The sequence below is a fragment of the Penicillium robsamsonii genome (assembly GCF_028829455.1).
Source record: "Penicillium robsamsonii strain IBT 29466 chromosome Unknown utg000003l_segment0_segment0, whole genome shotgun sequence".
NCBI lineage: Eukaryota > Fungi > Ascomycota > Eurotiomycetes > Eurotiales > Aspergillaceae > Penicillium > Penicillium robsamsonii.
In genome coordinates this window covers 2,238,078-2,261,644 of record NW_026643221.1, presented here as the reverse complement: position 1 = coordinate 2,261,644, position 23,567 = coordinate 2,238,078, and the positions used below count along the sequence as shown (strand labels likewise).

General features: G+C 47.5%; 10 protein-coding genes across 10 annotated transcripts; 4 read left to right on the top strand and 6 right to left on the bottom strand.

The window, feature by feature from the left end:
- Positions 1-405: 405 nt before the first annotated feature.
- On the bottom strand, positions 406-1,897 carry N7447_005579 (uncharacterized protein; the record flags this gene model as incomplete). The annotated part of the gene is made up of 3 exons (XM_057229841.1): positions 406-793; positions 847-1,465; positions 1,531-1,897. The coding sequence occupies 3 exons, from the start codon at positions 1,895-1,897 to the stop codon at positions 406-408; spliced, it is 1,374 nt and encodes a 457-aa protein (XP_057084931.1).
- A 1,169-nt stretch (positions 1,898-3,066) lies between these two features.
- N7447_005578 (uncharacterized protein) lies at positions 3,067-4,818 on the top strand (the record flags this gene model as incomplete). The annotated part of the gene is made up of 1 exon (XM_057229840.1): positions 3,067-4,818. One exon carries the CDS (start codon positions 3,067-3,069, stop codon positions 4,816-4,818), a length of 1,752 nt encoding a protein of 583 aa, XP_057084930.1.
- A 1,154-nt stretch (positions 4,819-5,972) lies between these two features.
- N7447_005577 (aldo/keto reductase) lies at positions 5,973-7,227 on the bottom strand (the record flags this gene model as incomplete). The annotated part of the gene is made up of 4 exons (XM_057229839.1): positions 5,973-6,479; positions 6,566-6,922; positions 6,989-7,139; positions 7,199-7,227. 4 exons carry the CDS (start codon positions 7,225-7,227, stop codon positions 5,973-5,975), a joined length of 1,044 nt encoding a protein of 347 aa, XP_057084929.1.
- Positions 7,228-7,736: 509 nt separating this feature from the next.
- On the bottom strand, positions 7,737-9,808 carry N7447_005576 (flavin-containing monooxygenase; the record flags this gene model as incomplete). The annotated part of the gene is made up of 7 exons (XM_057229838.1): positions 7,737-8,077; positions 8,135-8,341; positions 8,393-8,893; positions 8,955-9,041; positions 9,098-9,534; positions 9,581-9,697; positions 9,747-9,808. 7 exons carry the CDS (start codon positions 9,806-9,808, stop codon positions 7,737-7,739), a joined length of 1,752 nt encoding a protein of 583 aa, XP_057084928.1.
- A 1,112-nt stretch (positions 9,809-10,920) lies between these two features.
- Positions 10,921-13,628, top strand: N7447_005575 (uncharacterized protein; the record flags this gene model as incomplete). The annotated part of the gene is made up of 3 exons (XM_057229837.1): positions 10,921-11,510; positions 12,199-12,253; positions 12,447-13,628. Coding segments are annotated over 3 exons (1,827 nt in total), but the record flags the coding sequence as incomplete, so codon positions are not given.
- A 978-nt stretch (positions 13,629-14,606) lies between these two features.
- Positions 14,607-16,013, bottom strand: N7447_005574 (alkene reductase; the record flags this gene model as incomplete). Its single annotated transcript, XM_057229836.1, has 3 exons — positions 14,607-14,936; positions 15,007-15,642; positions 15,756-16,013. 3 exons carry the CDS (start codon positions 16,011-16,013, stop codon positions 14,607-14,609), a joined length of 1,224 nt encoding a protein of 407 aa, XP_057084926.1.
- Positions 16,014-16,566: 553 nt separating this feature from the next.
- On the top strand, positions 16,567-17,836 carry N7447_005573 (uncharacterized protein; the record flags this gene model as incomplete). The annotated part of the gene is made up of 5 exons (XM_057229835.1): positions 16,567-16,708; positions 16,766-16,785; positions 16,839-16,875; positions 16,930-17,467; positions 17,530-17,836. The coding sequence occupies 5 exons, from the start codon at positions 16,567-16,569 to the stop codon at positions 17,834-17,836; spliced, it is 1,044 nt and encodes a 347-aa protein (XP_057084925.1).
- A 374-nt stretch (positions 17,837-18,210) lies between these two features.
- N7447_005572 (uncharacterized protein) lies at positions 18,211-18,633 on the top strand (the record flags this gene model as incomplete). Its single annotated transcript, XM_057229834.1, has 1 exon — positions 18,211-18,633. The coding sequence occupies one exon, from the start codon at positions 18,211-18,213 to the stop codon at positions 18,631-18,633; it is 423 nt and encodes a 140-aa protein (XP_057084924.1).
- A 608-nt stretch (positions 18,634-19,241) lies between these two features.
- N7447_005571 (transcription factor domain-containing protein) lies at positions 19,242-21,410 on the bottom strand (the record flags this gene model as incomplete). The annotated part of the gene is made up of 5 exons (XM_057229833.1): positions 19,242-19,658; positions 19,707-20,052; positions 20,109-20,688; positions 20,740-21,323; positions 21,379-21,410. 5 exons carry the CDS (start codon positions 21,408-21,410, stop codon positions 19,242-19,244), a joined length of 1,959 nt encoding a protein of 652 aa, XP_057084923.1.
- A 360-nt stretch (positions 21,411-21,770) lies between these two features.
- On the bottom strand, positions 21,771-22,856 carry N7447_005570 (threonine aldolase family protein; the record flags this gene model as incomplete). The annotated part of the gene is made up of 1 exon (XM_057229832.1): positions 21,771-22,856. One exon carries the CDS (start codon positions 22,854-22,856, stop codon positions 21,771-21,773), a length of 1,086 nt encoding a protein of 361 aa, XP_057084922.1.
- Between the last annotated feature and the right edge of the window lie 711 nt (positions 22,857-23,567).

Sequence of the window (23,567 nt, the reverse complement as noted above, 5' to 3'; positions counted from 1 at the left end):
TCTTGAAATGCCTAGATGTTGAAGGTCAAGAGGTCAAACGGGAGATAGTCGAGGTTGTGATGACATAATTCCACGCAATGAACCTTGGAAGCTTGGCTCCTGCAGACCCGCGTGGAAAGATGCGGACTATAGTAGGAATTGCTTTTGATTTGATAAATCTATGTGATATTATGTTTCTTTCTCTCTGCTTTTCCAAAATTTATAATCGTTCAGTGGATGACTGGGTATTTTACCCCGACTTAGGCAGACAGCCTTACGCACGCGTATCGCCCCAACCAAATTCGGGATAGCGGCACTTTCGGCCATTCACAGTTAGACCACGTCTCACTTAAAATCACATATCAATATACACGGCAGGTGACTCGGAACAATATCAAGCCGGGTCATCGCTCATTATTCTCTTTCTCATGCTGGGGGCAGGAAAGAACCGAAAAGAACTCCCTGGACCAACGCATAGGCCACCATGCTATACACAGCGATCACAAGTGTCCGGCTTTGCTTGGGTGAGCTTGAACTGAGATCTACCGCGCTGGTAACCAAATACCAGTACCATAGGGGGTACCCCGACGAGATGCGATTGATGATCTGGACATGGTAGCTGGTTAATGCCATGACAGCCAGCAAACCCTGGGGAACCGCCAGTCGAACGAGCATTGACCCCGGGCTCGTTGAGGATGACGAGGGACTTTGTAATGCCCACCAGGTGGATCGGCATAGAATGGCCAACATGGGCGCCGCCAACAGGAAAAGGGGTATATTAGAGACGGTCCAATATCCCAAGAACCCAACATTCCTATTGCAATCAGTAAGAGCGACAGCTGTATTCAGACATGAGTCAATGCATACCAGTAATGACTTTGAACCCAGCCGTAGATGCTAGGCAAAGTCCACTCACACCATGGCCGAAGATCGCCCTCGGACACGCAGTACATGCGATAGGCCAGAATTTGAGGAATAACCACCCCAGATCCTACAATACAGCCACCAACAATGATCACTGCAAGACGAAGAGTGGTGTGCAATGTAGGCCCTTTTGTCAAGATCTTCCAAGCCAAAATTGCCGCATCATAGGCAAATAGGAACCCGCTGAGAACCCCGTTACTGCGGACCATGGTGGCAGCCGCGAACAGAACCGCCGAGGTGAGAACGCGAATATCTCGTAGACGCGTTGCCCCATTGCGCTCGGCAATGAGAGACGATGAATAGAGATAAAAGCCGGTGAAGTTGAGAAAAGAGACTATCGACTCTCCATAGGGTGCGGACAGAAAAGCGCCCGCTGGACAAATGATATGAAGAGCTGCAGATAGGAAGCAAATCAGATGTTGGGTGGCAGTGGCATGACCAAAAATATTGGCTGACAGACGATAGAGCGCCAACACGGACAAATAATGGGCAACGTGGGAGAGAACCACCCCCACCATTGCAGTACTAGCAGGTCCAACATGTCCGCCCGAGAGACGAATACCTATTCACGGTATTAGTTAGAATGAGATGCTCAATATGGATAGAGCAATAGAGGGAACTATGTACCGGAAACAAAGATAGATAGAAGCTTAGTGTAGCCCCAGCCAAAGGCCCATTCTTGCTCAAACATATATCCCTTTTCGGCAATATCTAAAAAGTAGATACTGTCCCATCTGGCAAATTTAAGAGGTCCCGAGAGAGACTCGGACTGGGCAACAATCGATGGGTCGGCCGCATATGAGATCAAGGAGGTGGACGTATCATAGCCTGGTCCTGGACAGGCGGCAATGACAATGTACAATAAAACCTTCCATGACCAAAATGCCAGTGTCAAACTTCGGATCGGGTTGTCCAATCGTAGTAGTTTGGCAAACAATGGCGGTGGCCTTGTAGGTTGAAGTTGGACTGGTTGGACTGGTTGGACTGGAGCCATGACAGGTGTTCCAGCAACTTTAGCCAAAGGTGTGAGTGAAACCTCGGAAGTATTCCCAATTAGGACGAAAAGGATCGGGGTTGGTCTAGACGTCGGGATGTTTCCCTCGTAATTGCCCCGATTTGTGGTCTACCGGTCTATCGGTCGACCGAGGTACCGTTTTCCAAGGGAGGTGGAAAGGGCTTGGCATAAAATATACATAATTAGTCATTCGTGGGCCTCGGGCCCGGCCTCTGTGGCTCCCGACACCGACATGTCAAAAACTATCAGTTACGGAGTGGCGGAGTGGGTGAATCTGGGAAATTGACCAAATATCATTGGCTTAAAAGAGAAATTTGTGTGTTATGGATCGACACTAGATCTGTGAAAATTCCTATACCACTCTGTGCTATATAATAGCTTGCCAAGAATTTCTATGATTTCCAAGGCTTTCAAGTGAGCTCTAGATTGAATTATACCTGGATAACAAAGAAATTCAGAGACATCGACGGCACGCTATACGTAGTCTAGGGAGTGTAAACTTCAAACTCTGTTCGGCACATCATTTTGTCCAACTCTATAGGTAAGGTTTATACAAAATCCCTCTTATAAAGAAAATTCTGTCTTGGCAATCCCGGTTTGCGAGCCCATACAAAACAACAGAGTATCCATATGGTGGGACTTCAAAGGCTAAAATTCTTGGAGCTTCCTATGAATATATGATCGTCACGGAATCGGAATCCGGATGTGTCGGAGTCTGGATATAACCGATTCCGCTGAGGCATAAAGTCTTTTTGTGCAAGCTATTAAACAATTAAACAAGTTCAAATAATCTTCAAACTTGGGAGTCCCACTATAACATTTTTGATTACTATTTTTTTCCATTTTTTTCTCTTACATAGTTCTATAAGGCTGACCGCCCCATTCATCTTAAGCCCTTTATTACTCCTGCAGTAAAACATCCCTCTCAAATCTTTTCTCTTTTTCCCCTTGCATCTTCTCTCTTTTTTTTTCGTCTTAGATTGACTTGCATTTTGCTCTTGCTGCGTTCCCCACACATAACTCCGGGGCTGAACATCTCCCCGCAGCTGACGCGTTTGGATACGGGCCATTCATGACTACATCGGATCTGGATGAAATTCCTAAGATTTGGTTCCTCAACCCCAATGTGGCTCCGCTAGGGTTCAAGAATGCTGTTGAATCTTGGCTTCACAGCGGACGCCGCAGTAGCTGCAAATGAAGCTAGTAACCAACCAGAACCCCAGTCTTCTACGTGTACTACCTACTCGCCTACCTTGTTACTGTCCGCTCTACCATTGTTGAACTCCTTTTATAGTCCAAGGCTCTCTGATGGTACTGATCGTCCGGGGCTTGTGTCCGCTATGGTGATGAGTCCGATTGAGTCGGCCTCGGGCTCGAGTGCACCTTCCAAGGAATCGGCTGTTGTCGCCAGGCCCCGCGTCGCCCGTTCAACCACAGGTCGCAAGTCTCGACCAAAGACATCATATCAATTCGCTCATCCTGCCGCTCATGCTCGCCACAAGCGATTTAGATTTCGTCCGAAGCTCCTCCTGCAGCTACAACAAGTGTCGCAAACCCCTCGGCCGCTACCGGTGGTCGATATTCTGCCATCGACGTCTTATCTACCACTGTTGGCTCGCAAGTTCCCGGCCATTTATCGAACCAGAAACGGATTGGGTCCGTATGACCTGATCGTGGTGTTGAGCGAACAATACGACCGGACGGTGGGCAGCATTCCTGAAAAGCGCGTCAGCTCGGAGGATGAGGACGAAGATCATCGCGAGGTAGTCGCCACGATATGTCAAAAGTATCAAGACGATGCTCGACTGAAAGGAAAGGCGGAGATATGCATGAACTTTGGACCCATCTGGGAGGCTACACCTCTCCCAAGCGGGACTTACGAGTTTGTTGCTCAGACAGATAGCGGCGTGCAGATCGTGCGGTGGGCTTTGCGTGGGAGGAATCGTCGGATGAGTACGCCCACAGGACCACAACCACGCGACGACGGCAAACGCTTCACTTTCAGCGTCATCGATCCTACCACTCGCCGGCATCCCGTTCTCGCGTCCATGACTCGAAATCAGTTAGAAGTTAATGATGAATACTCCACAGCCGTTCGGTCCTCCGGCACCGGTCCCACGACTCCAAGCTCAGGAATGTCAGTCGTGAGTGATGCCTCGGATGCAGAGACTCCCCTCGATGGAAGCCTGGTCACTCTCGATGATGGAATGCGAACTTTGATTATCATCACCGGCATCTGGGTCGCCTTCCGTGAGGGGTGGTCAGACAACTTCCGCTACGGCGACCCGGTGTCTTCGTTCGGTGCAAAGCCGAACACGTCTCCGACATCTGTGAATCACGCATCTCCGACGACCGCCAAGAATGAAACAGACTCTTTCCCGACGGTGGATGAAGACAGCAAACGCTGCTTGTCAATTTCCAATATCCGCCGTTCCACCACTCCAACCAGGGATGAAACGCGACTCGGTAATTTGTCCAAGCGCTCCAACTCCACCGGTGCTGCATTCATGGATCGAGCGAAGCGACGATCCGCTTCTGGGCTTAGCACTCGCCTGAACCGACACAGCATGTTCACCACCTTGGGCGAGAATGGCCGTGATATCGTTGTCTCTCGTCCCCCTTCTCCTCACCAACATCCCATTGAGATGGAAGACTCATCTCGAAGTAGTCATCCTAAAGCTAAATCTCCTGCAAACGCCCAGCCGGAAAGAGACATCAAATCAAAACCGGGGCCAGATCGAGATCCTCCCCCGAATTACCGCACCACACAGCATAGCACCGGCAAGAAGAAGCTGGATTCTTCACTCCCCGGAACTGTTGACTCAACCCCCAAGGGAAAAATTCGCCACCGCCTCAGTACTTTCTTTGGCATTTTTCACCGAAAACACGATACTCATTGACCTTTCAATTCCCTCGTGCAATCCTGCATCATGTCCGTGGCTAGTCCACGCGTACGCATCATCGCAGCACTTTTCAGTCCCATTGCATCTAGCATACAAGTTAAGCGTTCATACGTTGCACTGTGATTCGTCCGGTACGAATCCTTGCCAATCTTCTTTTTCTTCTCTCCTCTCTGTCTCATTCCAACTAGCATATTGCATCCTTTGCATTTGCGCGTCCTTTCAGCCTTTCACTTTTCATACCTATCTCTTCTCACTATGTCTTCATCTTCATGTCCTAGGAAGCTTAAACTCAAAATGTGTGTGCTTGTATCTCATTCATGTACACTGTTATCTATATATCCATCACGCTACCTATGAATAATATACCCCGGCACCTACAGTCAATTCCACGAGCTTTTTATTTTACCAAGTAGTAATCCGCAGGTTCAAAATAACTCGTTGGTCTCGTTACGGCAATGTATATTATGCACGTTTAACTCAGCCAGTGGATCAAACAATCCAGCTTCAAGCTGCAAGTCCCAAATCCACACCCACAATCCATCACCCCTTAACAACCCAAAACAAACGCAGTCTTACAGCGCGGCCAGATAAGGCTGCTGCCCTCCTTCTTGAGCCAGGTCCTGGATCAGGGCAGTGGAGGAATGCATGGTAATGGAGAACAAGCAGGGGTATGTATACTAGATCCAAGGAACGACCGGGGAAACTGGCTTTTTAAGAAAGACGAGCGTTAAGTCACCATGATAGTATAGTTTGTTTGAGCACTGGAGACCGGGGAGGGATCATCCTGTATTGGGTGCTGATCTACACCCTTGTCTACGATTTCGATGGAATTGACGTTCGTCAAGATAGAGATAATCGCGATTGCATCACGCTTGTCCATGAATATGATGTAGATCTGCGTTTGCTGAGATGGAATTATGAGACGTATACTTCGTAGAAGTTCTGGGATATCAGTTCAAGAACGGGTGCATGCTTTCGGAATAAGCAAAGTACTACCCTATAACAGAGAAGATCTTCGGGGCTGGATCTGACATGTGTAGTACGGAGTACATATATACTCCTATATTGTAGTGTAAACTCAGGAACTAAGCAATTCAATTGTTTAATGCCTCGTTAAACTACTATGTACTATTCACATCGCTCTCAGAATTTTACCGTTCAAGAGTAGTAACAGCCTTAGGAAGATAAGGCTCCTCCAGATACTTAATCTCCTCCGGTGACAGCTGGACCTTGATAGCAGCAACCGCCTCATCGATGCGCTTAACACTATGCAGTCCAACAATCGGGTTCTCACCAGGGTGAGTCAAAGACCAAGCGATGGCAATCTGAGCCATGCTCACGCCCTTCTTATTAGCGAGTTCCTCAACCCGGTCAATGATAGCCTTATCAGCCTCCGACTCGCGACTCCGGACAAACATCTTCAGCACGCCGTCGCTGTTCTCCCGCGCCGTCTCGCGCGAGCCCCAGGGCCGCGCCAGCGCGCCACGGGCAATCGGTGACCAGGGGATAATGCCGACTCCGGCATCTTGGCAGTAGGGGATCATCTCGCGCTCTTCTTCGCGGAAGAGAAGGTTGTGGAAGTTTTGCATGCAGATGAATTTGTGCCAGCCATTGCGCTCGGCGACGTTTTGCAGGGATTGGAATTCCCATGCCGCCATCTGGTCGCGGGTTAGTGTGGAGATGATGGATGTTGGGTAAGAATGAAAGAAAAGAAAGGGGAGTAGGGGAGAAGGATTGGACATACCGAACTGGCACCAATGTACCGCACCTTGCCGCTTTCAACCACGTCGTTCAACGCCTTCATAATCTCCTCGCGCGGAGTATCCCGGTCTAGACGGTGGATCTGCAGCACATCGATGTATGTGCCGAGACGTTCCACGCTGGCATCGACGGCATCGAAGATATGCTTGCGCGACAGGCCGGTGCGGTTGACAAAGGGGCCGTCGTTTGTGGCAGATGCGGCGATGGGTGGGAATTTGCCCTCGTCATCGACACCGAAGAAACACTTGGTCAGGATTACCACGCGGTTGCGAGGGATGTTATACTTCTTCAGGGCTTTTCCGACGACTTCTTCGGATTTGCCATGGGAGTAGACATCCGCCTACAAATTGAATATCAGTAGCTCATTCGGTCATTTCCTAGAAAACATTGCGATGTCTTCATTTACCGTGTCCCAAGTGTTGATGCCCTGCTTGTAGGCATGCTCAATCAGGGGCAGTGAGTCTTCCTCATCCAGGACCCAGTCTTGCCATTGCTTGCTGCCATAGCCCATTGTCCCCAGGATGATCTTGGAGATCTTTAGGCCCGAGTTTCCAAGGCTGTTTTTCTGAAATCAGTATCTCATTCAAGTGGAATCTGTGCCACAGGGGGTCTGTACCGGACATATTCCATCTTATTGTCGGACATTGTAAAATCTGCTTATTTATGTGGCCTCTAGCAAAGATAAATATATTAGTTACAATAATTTATGTATCTTGTTGATTCATATTGAAGTCATAGCCCAAAACCCATGGAGCAGAGGGGAACTCACCAAGTGTGTCAACACAATTATGGATAGAGTCAAGAACCAAAAACGATATTGAAATTCTTGAGTAGATGAGTCAAATGGAGGTATTAATAATCCAGGCGAATCTGCCGAAAACCATAAGCGTGAGGAGCATATAGCCGATGAATTACCGCGAGGATCCCCCGTTGATCCACAATGTTAATCAGCCTGACGGCGCGATATATACATCTATGTTGTACACATCTAGGGTAGCCTTGTAATAATTCAGAAACGTAGCACGATCTCGGGTGGTATTAATTGTTGAACAACATCTACAATATAGGTACCTTCGGTGTATCATAGATCGCTTCCAAGGTTAACCCGAAACATGTTGGATTTCTCACAAGCTAGCTATGCAAAGTAACATTCCTCAACCTTTGATTGGAGTTTGAACAGGATACAGCCATGCGCCCAGCGACTGCAAGAAATGACTTGTCACACGATGCAACACGTTGCTTGGTGGAGCAAGGTCTTCAGAGGCCGGCTCCACATTCCTTTCGAGCTTTGGAACATCGGTGGGGGGAATGACCCAGGGGAAACGATTGGGCGTGAATCCATCAATAGTCACACCATTGCCGAAACTTGCATACTTCTCATCGGGGTTCTCGTAGACTAGATCGAAGTCTTCCCAGCGGACAATTTCGGTGGCCGCATAGTAGTGGAGGACAGTGCCGGGCCAGGGAACAACCACCTTTCCATTGTCATTTTTGTCTGTACCACCAAGGATGAGTGAATGCGCAAAGCTAGGAGAGGTAAGGCTTTACTTACACCATGATTTGCACGATCCTGACCAGACCATGTGAGGCATTCTCGACTGAACCCATTGGTTAAATGCACGTTGAGCCCGCTGAGTGACAGAGACAGATCGCAGTTTGTCAGTCTGGAGTCGGGATAAGATTCGAATCATATAGTCGCTTGCTCTTGCGATACCGGGAACTGCGGATCCATTCACGGGGCAGATTGGAGGATTGAAGACTGTCCGAGGTGGTTAGCACACTAACTCACAAAAAGCATTCCGGTTCTTACCAAAGAAGTTTGGGAACTCGGCAACCATCGCGGCCATATAACTCTCACAAGGTCCCTCGCGATCCCATTCTGCACTCAGAGATCGCCCAGCTCGGCCAATGACTGGGAACCGTGGCTGGTAGGGCTCAAATCCGGTGGCATATACCAATATGTCACACTCGTACTCCCCACCCGATTCAGTGATAAGACTATCCTCGGTCAGACTACTGATTGAATCATGCACGTACCCGGCATTGGGCTTCTGCAACGCATCCAGATAGTGACCACCGGGCGTAAAGCGACGACAACCAGCTTCGAATTCTGGTAGAAGTGCATTCAAAAGTTCCGGACTTGTGATCTTGGACTTCATGAATGAATGTGCCAATGCTGTAAAATTGGCTTGAGACTGGGTCCCTTTCCAAAGTCCCGTGAAACTCCCGGCAAGTCTCCGCTCTAATGCAACGCAAAAGTCATAATAGCGCGTAGGGGAAGCCTGGAGAGCTAGCTTCTGTTCGGTTGAGTCTAAACACAGATCAGCACTGTCGCTAGCCCGTTTCCGTTTGTGGTAAGGCGAGACACTCACATTCGCGCTGGACCGTACCATCTTCAGCCGCTGCATGTGGGAGGATCCACGTCGGACCTCGAGCAATGTTGGTTATTTTCGAAGCAACTTGAGAGCCCAGTCTGGTTAGCGTGGTGTGTCTTCGGGGTGGCCTTGCGACTCACTTGGCTGCAAAGCTGCCACGCACTGAATGGCGCTTGCACCGTTCCCAATCACAATCACTCGCTTGTCCTTGGCAGTCATATCAGCTGGCCAATTTGCAGTGTGTACTTGGGCTCCTCGGAAGATTTTCTGGCCCGCAATCTTGGGGAACTTGTAGTTGTTCAACCGCCCGACAGCATAGACAAAAACATCGGCAAAGACGGTCTTTTCATCACTGGAAACCACGTCTTGGAGCACAACTTTCCATTTTGCGGACTCTTCGTTCCATTCAGCCAAGACACATCTGGTATTGAAGGTCATGAAGTGGCGGAGATTATGCCTGTCAGCCACATCCTCCAAGTATTGATGAATCTCGGGAGCTGGGGGATAAAGCGATGACCATGATGGGTTGGGCGCCCAATTGAACTGGTAGGTGTGGGAAGGCACATCGCATGTGCATCTATAACCCTTAGACCAATTCTTCTGATAAGATGGAAAATACATACCCGGGATACCGATTTTCATACCATGTACCCCCGAGGGAAGGATTCCTGTCGTAGATTTCAAGATCGACATTTGATAACGATGTGCTCGCATCGTGTGCAAATTGAATTCCCGAGATACTACGATCTGTCAGATGTTGATCATCGCTCGAGCTTAGTATGCACGTACCCGGCACCGATAACCACAATCTTCAACGGACGTGCCACAAAGGCACTCGGTATGAGATCCATTGCAGGTGATGTGGAAGAAGGTCGCAGAGAAAAAAAAAAAGAAGATCTCCTGGGTTGGTCTCCAGCTGAAAAGCACTGGGGCGACAGGTCATATATGATAACATGTCTCGTCTTCCACAGAGCAACACGTGCTCCCTAGGGAAATGGTCAAAGACCAGAGATGGACATTTTTCTTTGTTTACATACCAAAACTCAAGTAGTCTACCCAACGTTTTCTAAGCGGTCTACTCAACATTTTCAGAATGTTCCTAGTTTTACGGTGAGCGGGAAGACAAAGGGAAGACGAGTGGAAAGCTTCCAACGTTTTTATACAGGCAGGGAGATCTCTACGTGATTGGCTCGACCAATCCCCAAGTTGGGACTAGCTACTAACGATATAGCAATTCAAAGCCCTAGTATGTAAGATCACATCTTACAGATCGATTTTATAACTGAATGAGGAAGTCGGTAGGTTACCGAGTCGCCGGGGGGCGCCACCTGCATATGGTACATAAGTGATTTACTTAAGCTCGATGTACTGGCAATGTTGCAGATACAATATTCAAGTTCTAACACGCAAGCAGTACGGAGTACCATCATCCAAATACTCCATGCCCAGCTTGCTGATGGAGAAATTAAGTACGGAATATAAGATTGAATAACCAAAATTTTTATTTGAAAAAAAAAAAGCAAAAACGGGCTATCAAAAAAGAAAACATAGTTTTGCCACCAGAACAGTCTAGAAGGAAAATGTCAAAAGTGCATGAAAGAACTAGAGAATTATCTTCGAACTTAATAGAGAAATGAGTTGCGCGCTCAAGCCGATGTCGAAAGGTTTCGCCAAGAGACAGTAAAATTGTTCGAAAAAGAGTTTAAATTGACTGTAAAATGCAAACAAAAGATGTGGAAATTAGAACTATAGAGCGTCATATCGAGAGAGATCAGACAGAGAGAACGTTAAGCAACAAAACACTGTCTCAAGATGTCCCATTCCGCTCTCGTTTCTCCTTGATCTCCTACCATCTCTCCAGTCATATCTACCAGAGCCAAGCATTCAGCATTCCCTCCTCTTCATCTCTCTCCACCTTTGTACTCAATACCGAACATGCTAATTACCAATTATATCTGCAGTATGCCATCCGCGTCCATGCCAACAAAAAGATCTAACAAAGCCAGACGCCATCCTCAACCCCGAATGGGACCCAATCAAGTTCGAACCCGAGGAAGACCAATTCGAAATCTTGCACCAGCCAATCGAGTGCATTCGAGCCATATGCCTGAGACCCTACAGACTCAATAGCCCAAACAGGTGGACCTTTTTTCTGTCCACATCCGAGGAAAACATGACGGCGATAAGGCTGCATTGTCAATCAACCTATGACCGTGACACCACTGTCCTTGAAAATGGGTCCAAAGCCAATATCGTGTTTCAAAAGAGAACAACCCTGGTCCCCCTCAATGGGCAATTGACCTTCGTTTTGGGTGTGAACCCCGGATTCACGGTAGGGAATATCCACGAGATCATCGTTGCAAACAACCGGCACAAGTACGAGATTGACAATGATGGTTGCTATGCTCGAACCTGGGTTTATGATCAAATCTGTCTCTTCAACCAACATGGTATCTTCGCCGACCAAGATGAGGTTGCATTAGTGAATGACGGAATCCAGAAAAGATGGCCAGGGGAGTTTCCCGATCCGGTCCAGACGGGGACATACTATGGGTGGAATCAGGGATTGGACAAGGATCAGACGGGAACCAGACGGGGACCAGACGGGGTTCATACGGGGTTCATACGGGGACCAGACAGGGGTGCTTCTTTCTTTCATACAGCTCTTGATCCGGTCTTCGGTCGAACGTGCTGCAAGACTATTTTTGTTCTTTTTTCTAGTTGTTTAAATAGAGTTTTCCTACATATTCCGGTAGTGGATTCGCCGCCACTGTGCCAGCACAGGCTGTATATTTTGTATGATTATTCTACCTAAACATATAGACAAACCTTGGAAATACCTGCGAAGGTATCTAAGAAGAAACTACTAAACCACCTACTAAGAACACATAAGCAGCTGTCTATTCCTGTTTCTCTTTCCTTTGGTTTTCTTAATGCTGAGCACTCCCAACTTTCAAGAACATGAGGGTCTTTAGGCAGACATCAAAAGAGAGCGTTTCAGCTTTGAGTTTAGGGTCAGGAGCACTGGAGCCAATTATTCTTGACAATTTTTTCTCCTTCACTTGTGTCTTCCGCTTCCCCCTATGCCCTAGCTCTCTTTATTCACTTTTACATCCTCATTTTGGTATATACTCCAGGGTCACGTGTGTTTTATCTCTAAACCATTACGTCATATTCTGGAATTCACGATCGAAATTAAAGCCAATGCACTCTACAGGGCCTAGTCATGGAAAACACACAGGTCGCGATCCGACCTCGAAAATCTCATCACAAATCTCGCTCGGGATGCGGAAATTGTAAGAGACGGCGAATAAAAGTGAGTGCTTTCCAACCCGTCCCTGAGTCGGGTTGTCTTTCACAAGCTACCGCTACCAGTAAAATGAGATATATAGAGAGGAGAGTACTCTCCAGTCATTCAATTATTTTGGAGGACGATTAGACTGGATAGAGAGTGAAAGCTTTTAGGCAGACCCCACTAATAATCTACAGTGTGACGAAAAGAAGCCAGCATGCTCCAAATGCATCCATCATGCTATTGAGTGCGACTTCCTCTCGACATCAACTATATCATCAACTTTATTCTCTTCAGCGCCATCCCCATCCAAGTCTCCAAAACCACGGCTTCGATTCAAGCCTTCTAAATACCAATCTGCGGAATGCAGGCCCAAGCATGAAACAGGGCAGCCATCTTCGCAAACAGTCACGACGGAAGTCCACTGCAAAAGCTCCAGCGTCTTATCACAGACTCAAGATACCCTCTCATTCGCCGACCTACGACTCTTCCACCACTTTGTCACAGAGACATACCGCACCCTAGCGGACGAAACCACCGACCACAATCGCATTTGGCAAACTCACCTGCCACAATGGGGATTCTCCTCACCCTCCATCTTCCACCTCATATTGGCGCTGGCAGCCTTGCATCTGGGCTATCTCCACCCCGAGGTACGAGACCAGTATGTGATGCAGGCAGATGAGCACTTCACATTTGGCATTCGATCTGTGTCGGCTATTCTATCGAGTCTTGACTCGGAGAACTGTCAGTCAATCTACATGTCAACAGTGCTGATATGTTTTGTCTATTTCGCACACGGTCCAAAACCTGGTGAATACCTCGTGTTCAGTGAGACGGGGAAGGCTGAATGGCTCGTTCTTATGAGGGGAGTGAGATCGATTTTGATGTCTAGCCATGACAAAATCTTCACCGGGGTCTTGGAAATTCAACCGGATCCTGCTATTCAAGGTGTTAGCCCGTTGTTACAAGATGAGCTCCGGGAACATCAGTCTCATATTAAGGAGCTTCGACATTATATCGAAACGCAGACTGACGGGAATTCCATGGGTCAGATCGACGTCGATGCCCTTGAGAACTTGCTCGAAACGTTTGAGGAAGCATACCAGTGTCGAAGCGCTGGGAAGGACGGTGTTTTCTTGATGCCCTTTGTCGTTGGATGGATATATAGGCGGCCGGAGAGATTCATCGGTCTTCTTGAGGAGAAGGAGCCACTCTCATTGATTGTCCTTGCTTATTGGTGTATTCTGTTGAAGTTCATGAGATCCTCATGGCTTATGATCGCTTGGGATCGACATGTTATCACAGGAATTCGGGAGTCTCTGGGAGTTGAATTCCATCCATGGATTGAGTGGCCTGTGAGCGTGATTTGCGATTGACCTAAATAGATGGAGAGATCAAATCAAAACAAGAAGTGCGACCTGGGATGCGAAAGCAAATCATCGTCGCAGCCACGTGTTATCTCGCAACATAGACTTCAGTCACCTTGATATGGTTTCCTGTCACAAATGATATTTCATGACGGGCCTGATATCAAAGAAGTCCGCTCGTGCCCTTGGTCCAATCCACTAATTCCCTTTCAGTCTAGTAAGTCGTAGGCAACAGCGTGCTTATTCTTTCGGCCTTGTCCAGCTTGTCTTAAAGGATATATCGATTGAGTGGAAACGCTATGATAATATTCGAACGAAGGCCATCGGATCCCTACGAGGTGCTAAAAACGGTATCGGTGTATTTCAATCACATGCGTCCCACGGGTGCGCCTCCCGGCGATAAACGATACGCAATGATCGACAAATACGATATTTGTGCGGAGTACAAGGTACATCGGCATCGGCATCGGCTAGCGGCAAACAGAGGTAAAGGGGCTGTGTGATGGGATGGACCCTTAAAATCGCTTCCCTGCTTTCTGTGCCGTCCCTTCTCATTGATAGATAGTGAGGACGTGGGAAGTGGATGACATTTCCCAATGTGGGGGTATCAAGTCAAAGTCCGTACCCCCTAAGGTTCTAATAGTTTTTGAGCAATATGTCGGATGCATATTCTATTGACACCAGTTTTTGAGATATCTTTGGACTTTTTTCTCGGTGGGGTTTTGGACGATCTCAATCACGGCAACCCCCGGGGCTGTTCCCCGAGCACCCCGAGATTATCAAATTGTAGAGCCGTTCATTTATGTCATGTTTTATTTTGGGGAATTCCGGGAGCTGTTGAACCATGGATCATTGGCAGAGTCTGGACTCTGATCTTTTCACGTTTCAACGTTCCAAGGTTTGATACTTCAAAATATCATATCAAGCGGATCTACTGTGCATAACTAAAATATCATATCTATGGATGCATAACTATGTACTATGAACCTACTGATCCACAGTAGGATAATCCGTGTAATGGAAAGTCGTATCCTCAAATGGTCCATAAAATCGAGTTCGGTCATATGGAGCCATGGGGATCTTTTCCTTCAGTCTGTGCACCAGATCTGGGTTGCTGGTAAAGTATCGACCATACAACAGAGCATCGTATTTACCCGATTCCACCACTCCCCAGGAGTTTTGGTCGTCCCATCCACCGGCGGAGAAGAACGGAGTGGAACCAAATATCTGGCGGAAACGATCCAGGGTCACATCCAGCAGACCCCAGCTCTCAAGGAACTTATCCTTTTCTTCGGCGCCAAAGATTTGTTCGAAACGCTAAGCAGGTTAGTAGTGTGCCATATGGAAACCAAATATATATATATATATATATAAAAAAAAAACATACCGGCTCAATAAAGCTGACATACGACAGTGACGGAAGAGTCTTCTTCAGACCCTCACACAGGTGAGTCCAAGTCTCAACACGCTGTTCGCCGCGTGCTTGATTGAACATACCAAACGGCGACAATCTGATAGCGAGATTGTGCTCACCAATGGTCTGGGCCACCTGCTCCATCAATTCAAACACAAACTGACAGCGCTTCTCTGGAGTACCGCCGTAAGCATCCTCACGCTTGTTGATGTTGGAACTCAAAAATTGTTCCGGCAGGTAACCATTTCCGCCATGGATCTCAACACCATCAAATCCAATATCCATAGCAGTCTTAGCGGCAATACAATAATCATCGATAGTTTGCTTGATATGATCCACTGTCATTTCGACAGGCGGATGATTGGCGTATGGGACGGGCTCAGTGGACCCGACAGGCGGGTGCGAATAACATTCCGTCGGGGAATCCCACACAGAGGCCGAGGGGCAAACTGCGGGCGATCCGGTCATTTGAGGGATTGTTGCACGGCCAGCGTGCCACAGCTGGCAGAAGATAATGCCTCCCTTGGCGTGAACGGCATCCACGACTCGTTTCCATCCTGCGGCTTGTTCGGAGTTGAACAACCCGGGTACTCCGGGCATTCCATTGCTCTAGAAAAATAAAATTAAAATTAAAGTTTCAAATTATAATTAGGCGAGTAATTCAAAACAGCCGATTGTCCTAAATAGGATCGGTTCCGTTAAAATTTGGGTTTGATGCTTACCTCGAGCGATGGTGGAATGCCTTCCGAAATTATCAAGCCACCTTGGGTTGCACGCTGGGAATAATACTCCACAACCGCATCTCCAGGAACCCAAACACGATTGGGATGATCCGGGGTGCTCGTCGGATTCAATGGCTCTCCACGGTTGCGGGTCAAAGGCGCATGGACGACACGATGTTCGAGGGTAATGTTGCCATTGGAAATAGTCAAGGGTTTGAAGAGATCGGAATATTTGCCGTCCAAGTAGTGGATAGTCATGTTTCTTTTTTTTTTTTTCTATGTCGATTTACGAATGAATTATTTCGGACGGGGATTATAGAAGGAAAGAAGAAAAAAAACAACACGACCCCTTTTCAGCCCACGGTCGATCATTAACTAAAGGCGTTGTTATCAAAAGCTGTCATAGTGCCTCGGCTAGTCAATATAGGGTTTAACTACCCATTTTATCTGGTACACCAACGGCGTTAGTGGCGACAAATACGAGACAAAATGGATATTATTTGCCTGGCTAACCGGGTGGAGTAGTCATAGCTAGCGTTATTCATAGAAATCTCAAACCATTTCTAAATTCTCGGTTGAGAAACGCAGAGCGGTGGGGTCAAACGCATCTCCTTGGTCAATCATCGCCGTCACAGATCCCGCGCCACTAGGTATTACATAGTACATTGTAGAGCAGTGGTGCGAGAGCTTTAAAGTCTCCACTGGAGATCGTCTTCCTGTCTATCCTCATTTTCACGATGTGAACCTCTTTATCTGGTCCATTCCCCGCTACTTTACATTGTAAAGGGGGGACTTCAACTTCAAGCCCATCATGACTGTCGAGAACCCCACGGATGTCTTGCATACTATCAATTTCGTCACACAATATGTATGTATTCCAATCGTGACTATATTCGTGGCGTTGCGATTCTATACCCGGTTTCGATTCAAGCAATCCCTAGGAGTTGAAGATTGTGAGTTTGCCCCTTGTACCCATACACTGTTCGAGAATTTTGCTAACCATTCTTTAGATGCCTGTCTGATATCTTGGGTATGTTGAGCAAGATACAATACGCTTGATTGGCCAAAACTGACTTGATACAGCTCCTGTTTATGGGATATTGTGCAATCGGCATTGTCCGTAGGTGCTAGACTTCCCACGTGCAACCGACTATATACTTACATACTCTACCAGTCAGCCAACATGGCGGAGGATACTACATGAACGAGCTCAGCCCCAAGCAGCAAATAGCGTTCAGAAAGTTCTGCTATATTGCGACCATTCTCTACTGTCCGATGGCGCTCTTCGTCAAAATCGCCCTCCTAGCTATCCTCACCCGCATCTTCTCCCCCTACCGCGGCAAAGTCTGGTTCATCTATATCTTCCTCGGCTGCTTATGCTGCTACTACATTGTCGCTCTGATCGTCAAGATTTGCATGTGTAACCCCATCCCCAGATACTGGCTCGGTGACCAGGTGAAGGGAAGCTGCCTCGACCAGACCGCCGCCCTCATCGCCGACTCCGTGATTAGTGTCGTCAGTGACCTCATCATCCTTATTCTCCCACTGCCATTGACTTGGTCTTTACAAATGTCACGCAATCGAAAGCTCCGCGTGATAGGCATACTTGGTGCCGGTGGACTGGCCACCGCGTTCAGTCTTTACCGGTTGGTTATCGTGTTGAAAGGCTCAAGGGATGAGAGCATCATGTTCATCACTGTCATCTTATCCGGGTATGTCATATCCCCGCTTCCCCTGTTGATCTTTTTTTTTTCCTTGTTCTAACGCCTAATAGTAATGCCGAGGGAGGATTCGGATTGATCTGTGCCTGTCTACCTGTCCTCAATGTCATGTTGGCCTATTACAAGAAGAACTACTCGTCGCAAAAATACTACGAGAACGGCGGCTCTACCCACCCGTTGAGTGATAGAAAGTCAGCCCCGGCTTCGAATGTTGCTGCTGACTGGGACAAGATGACAAACTTTGGTGACCAGAGCCATCTTATTTCATTTGCTGGTCCCCCGGAGGCTGGTGAGTCGATCTACAACCAAGACGGCATCAGGAAGACGGTGGCTGTGTCACAGACCGTGGAAACGTCTTAACGGGGGATGTCCTTGTCAAATTTCTCAATGTTATATACCCACCATCATTAATTACTGTAATGAATTTTCGTTCTGTCTTCTTTCTTCCTCTTGTTTTACCTGCATATACTGTTGCGGGTCTACGTCTATCTTGCCACTCATAATTGATCGTCTTTGCCTATCAACTAACCTTAGAAGACAAACAATATTAGGTCTTTGTTGTGTACGCCCTTTGTATCCCCAGGTCAAAGGCCAAACAACGGTCTTCGCGGCTTCCTTTCTCTTCTTTGAGAGGACACCCTCGCCCAACCAACCATATAAATAACCATATTGATATAAATACACCCCCAAGTCCCTCGTCTACTCGAATATATGCTCCAGTACCCACCGCAACCATGCCTCCAGTATTCTCATCCTGGCAAGACAAGCTCCAGCACGAGTGCCGCAGCTTCAGAGACAAATTGGATGCCCAGTCCCATATTCTCCAGCACGATCCAGATGGTCGAGGAGCGGAGCGCCACATAGATGTCTCTCGGGCGGTAGTAAAGCTGTCTGCTCAGGCGGATCGGATCATAGACATTGCACTTTGTATGGTTTCCGATGCTCCGGATAGCGATATTATTCGTCGGAATACTACCTTTTGGTGCCGTGAGGAGAATGGTCGTTACAAGTTCGAGAACGTGTTCGTTACCATGGAGCATGACTTGGTCCATGTAGTGTTGGCTCTTAAGAAGGACCCGTGTCAGTGCAAATGTAATTATATGGGTGCGCGTCTTGATAGGATCGCACGGAAGGTTGCATTTAACCTTAACGTTTAGATAATTATCTATGAAATCATTAGCTGCGGGGTGTGATATGTACTGGTGGTAAGTCAAGATGCGCCTCGTATATGGTTTCCTTCTCCCACGATTATTATGGGAACAATGGAACATGGATAAAAAAATCTCTTAAACAAAATAAAAATAAAACCAAAAAGAAATCTCTCCCTCGGGGAATCGAACCCCGGTCTCCCGCGCTTATCGGTATTAATGACAAGCGGAAATCATCACCACTAGACCAAGGAAGATGTAGCCGAGTTACTGCTCGACCATTGGAATGGTTGATGGAAAGGCTTGCCATCATAGTCTTATGAGCAGGTTCTATCAATCATGTAATATACAACCTTGAAATATTTGAATGAAAACTTGTAGCCTTTTCCAAATTTGATTGAAATTCGTTCAAATCTTTACTTAATAGGCATAACTGCAGTGCTATTCCTTTGTGGAAATTTCGAGAGGCAAAAAGCCAACAAATCCTGGCGATATATATCTACCGTGAGAAAGTATAAAGCCCAGCGACGTGATGCTAAAATGGGGGTTTTTTAGGGGATTCGTAAAGCAACAAATGTCCTAGCGACATATCCACCCAAACAAAAGGAAGAGCATCATCATCTAAGAGACGGATTTGGGTCAAACAACCCCGAGTTATACCACAACCCATCCAATCCCGCATCAAACCCAAGGGACCATGATCCATCAATAAATGGCCATTGAAACATATCAGTTTCAAAGTCATGATGACCACCAAACGCAGCATTCTCCCTGGCAAGAAAGTTGGTTTCACCACCAAGACCAGGCGACGATGAAGTTCCTCCACGGGCATGAGAGTTGTGGGTATCACGGGATTCAGAGGTTCGTGCCCGAGTCGCATACGCGTCTCTGCTCGGACGAGATCGGATGTCACCATATTCATCCAGGGTACCTGCCAAGGTGAATCTCCTGGGGCTGTGAATTCCAGACTCGGAGTGGGCTTGGTTATTCTTAACTATTTCGTAGAATCGATTTGCTTCTTGGACCGTTCGCCACTGATTATTGTTAGCTGTGGTGTTTGGTTAAAGGTCCGAAATATTCACCCAGCTGCGACCAACGGGCCAGAGTTTACTTAGTCGCTCGAGGTAGTCAAGATTTCGACTCTTTTCTTCTTCCGCACGTTCGAGGCCGCCGGGATATCGCTGTGGTGCAATTGTTCCATACATGTTGATGTGAGCAGCGACAAAGACGCTGAAGCCAGAATATGGTGACATGACAGGTGCACCCGAGGCGTCTAGTGCATTAAGGATACCTCCAATGTGCTGAGCGGCTTCGAATAGCTGTTTAATTGTATCGGGTTCGCCTTGCGCGTTATCATTTATGTCGTGAAAAACGTCGGAATGGGGTTTGAGGCTGGATAAAAAGCGATCTCTGTGGAGAAAAAGGATGCTAAAAGAAGTGGTGTTAGTATCGTTGCTTGGAATATGCCAAACAAAAGTAAATACCCCATGCAGTAAACCAGATTAATGTACGCAAACAGCTCCCCATACCCGAGAGCCACGTGCGACTGAACGCTGGTAGCTGGGAACCGAACCGTTACATCCTGAAGAAACCTCCATTCATCCAGTTCCTCCTTGAGGACCCGCCAAGTCAAGAGGAGTGGGGATGTAGCTGGGTCGTTTAAAGACAAAGAAGCCAGTGCTCGTCGGTGTTCGTTCGCAAACCTTAGGATTCGTACGAATATGTCGAATCCTCGAGTGACAATCGTGAGGCCATGCTCGATCGTAAGATCCTTTGCTAGCAAGCAGTTTTTATTCATATCAGCAGGCATCAACCTGCTGGCTGGCGTATGATTAAACGTGAAGTCCCGATCACTGATAGGGAGAGGAACCGAGATCTGGGAGAATGATAGCGCAAAGTGCTGACGGGCTCCAGAGCTCAGCTCGCAGTCTTGCGCAAAGCAGCACCAATAGGTTCGGACCAGCTGTTCATATTGTGTTTGGGATGCGTGGAACTCTTGTGGATTGTGCTCCATGCTATCATCTGCCATTTTTAGAAGGGATTGGATCATGTATGTCGCCATGCCTAATACTTGTCAGCTAGTGCTCTACGACAAGCTGGGGATTCGATACATACCGCTATACATCCAAGCTTGATATGGTCGCCCAGTGCCCCACTCATAAAATGAGAGCATCACAAGGGATTGGGCAAGATAAAGCGAGGGGGCCTCAAGCACGCGCTGGGCAAGATTTTTGCGTGCATAGTTGGCATATATTTCTTCTCCTTCGAGTTCATCGCTGTTCATGAACCGCACGCATAAGGAAAGGACAGAAGCCACAAAGACGGAGTCCACCGAGTGGGCGTTGGATGATATGTCAGAAATTAAAGACGGGTAATGAAGAAAATTGGTGATTGGGAACTTTTTTCTGTAGGTTTCCACTGCGCTGATGACGATTGCCGGCGACAGCGCTGTGATGGGATCTTTCGATGGGTCTTGAGCTACGGGAACATCCTCCGTGGTGCTTCTTTCAGCATCTCCAATCCCCGGAGATAGGATGGATGATGCCTTTCGTTTTCTTGGGGTTTTGGATGAGACAGTATTTCTCCGTGCCTTCTGCCTTGAGGCGCGGGGATCTGTCAAATTACATCCTTGGTTCTTGGTCTTCAAGCAACGTTGACAGGGCGGTTGCCCTTCATGAACGCATTTGACTTTTGCTTGCCTGCAGCAAAAGATCAGATAAGATTATAAGACTAATATTTCCGACCGAAACTTACCGACAAGCATCACACGATATTGACAGCCTCATTGAGTGTACATACGGGGAAGAGTGGAGTGGGCCGTAAAAAAAGTGGCTGTCAAGTACGGAATATCGTGGGGAATATTAAGACAAACTCAAGCCATCGGATCAATGTAGGAGCGCAACTGCACCAATTTCAACCATTTATGTTGATTAATTGATTAATTGAACAGTTGGACGCACGTCTGAAGGCGCAAGAGTTACACGGATATCCTAGTATCCGAATGTGGTTAGCGCGATCAGCTGACTCGATTAGATCTATGAAGAATTTTGATATGATCTTTAACTTCTTATTATTATATTAATGTTGGGTGTCTCTATGGTGATAACAAATCCCCGTGGATAACAATAAATGGACGGGGAACCACTTCAAATGTTGGTTGCCACTGTCCAATGTTGCACCCACGCATTGAACTTGGCAATTTCCAGCTCATCCGTGGCCCAGGACGTCACAAGCCGAATCACGGAGTTTCCATCATCAAGTTGTTCCCAAACATAGAATCGGAATCTGTCCTGCAGCCTCCGAATCAATTCTTGAGGAAGGATAACGAACACCTGGTTTGTCTCGGTATCCGCAGCCAACTTATAACCCAACTCCTCAAAGTTGGTTGAGATCTTTTGGGCCATCTCATTGGCATGCGTGGCCAGTGCGAAGAATAAGTCTGATTGGAAGAGCTCCATGAACTGAACTCCAAGAATACGGCCCTTGGCCAGCAAAGCGCCATGCTGTTTGAGGTGGAAAACAAAACCATCGGCCAGCGGCTTCTTGACAACGATTGCCTCTCCCATCAGAGCACCGGCTTTGGTGCCACCGATCCAGAAAATATCGGTCATGTCGAAGATCTCCCGTAGAGTGAGATCGTTCTTCCTGGAGCAAATTGCTGTGCCAATTCGTGCTCCATCCATGAAAAGTAGGAGATTTGATTGTTTGCAAATAGCAGAGAGGCTGCTCAGCTCACGTTTCGTGTAGACAGTGCCAGTCTCGGAGGCATTTGAGATATAAAGTAGGCGGGGTTTGGCCATATGAGGGTAAAATTGATTTTGCTGGAGCGCCTTTTGGAGATTGGTGGGCGTCATCTTGCCGTCCACTGCAGGCACGAGGATAAGTTTGTGACCGGTTGCCTCGATCGCACCTGCCTCTTTGGAGGCAATGTGACCCGAGTCCAGAGTAATTACAGCCTCATAAGGCCTTAGGCAACTAGCGATTGAAATGAGGTTTGCAGAGGTTCCGCTGGGAACGAAGAAGATATCTGCCTCGTCCTCCTCACAACCGATCTTGTTTCGGATCAATTGCCGGGCACAAATGCTGTATTCATCATTTCCATAGGTGACTTGTTGAGTAGAGTTTGTTCGCAACAGAGCTTCAAGGATTTGTGGGTGAGCTCCTTCGCTATAGTCATCCATAAGGCTGTATGGAGGGCATGCCTCATCTTGGCATAAGCTTGTTGAGGGCATTGTGGATATTTGTGAAATTGATCGAACACAACAAAACGGGGTTTCCAAGGTTGAGCTTTAAAAAGAAACAAAAACAACAGAGCAAAAAATTATTTGAACCTGTCCGACATCTAGAATAACGGGAAAAAAATCATCGGGAATAATTTTCTCGGGAATGTTGCCACATTTATTCCCGAGACCTGTACCGGGAATTCCGTGCGGGCAGGGACATTTTCAGTTATTATCAAGTAAGATTTGTGGGCCGCAACATGGGGTACCGCTTTACTACGGCCTTTCCAATTGGAGTAAACCGGTCTCAATTGAGATATTTGAAAGATATATTGTGTGACAACCTGCAAATTGAGGCAACACATAGGCTCAGTGTCTGCGAGATGCGGACTCCAGGCTCCGGACTGGAATCATGACGCTCAGAGATACAGTCACTATTCCCCTCACGGGGATACCCCTCATGAGGGGTTCCCTATCTTTAGGTTCGTATCACCTTGGGCAGCTTCGGTTAGCGATGTCAGAGCTGTTTGCATCACTATCGGAAGAATTGCATCAAGTTCGAGTACACCGCTATCGCGGTTATATGTAGTCCCTCCAAAAGCCCAACCCGTACAGGGTCGCGTTGATGCTTTCCAAGGCCTAGATCTCAGATTCCCTCCCCGGGGATTTTGGGGGTTCAAGAAATATCAGGCTTTATATGCTGGCATTAGGGGATAACCCGGG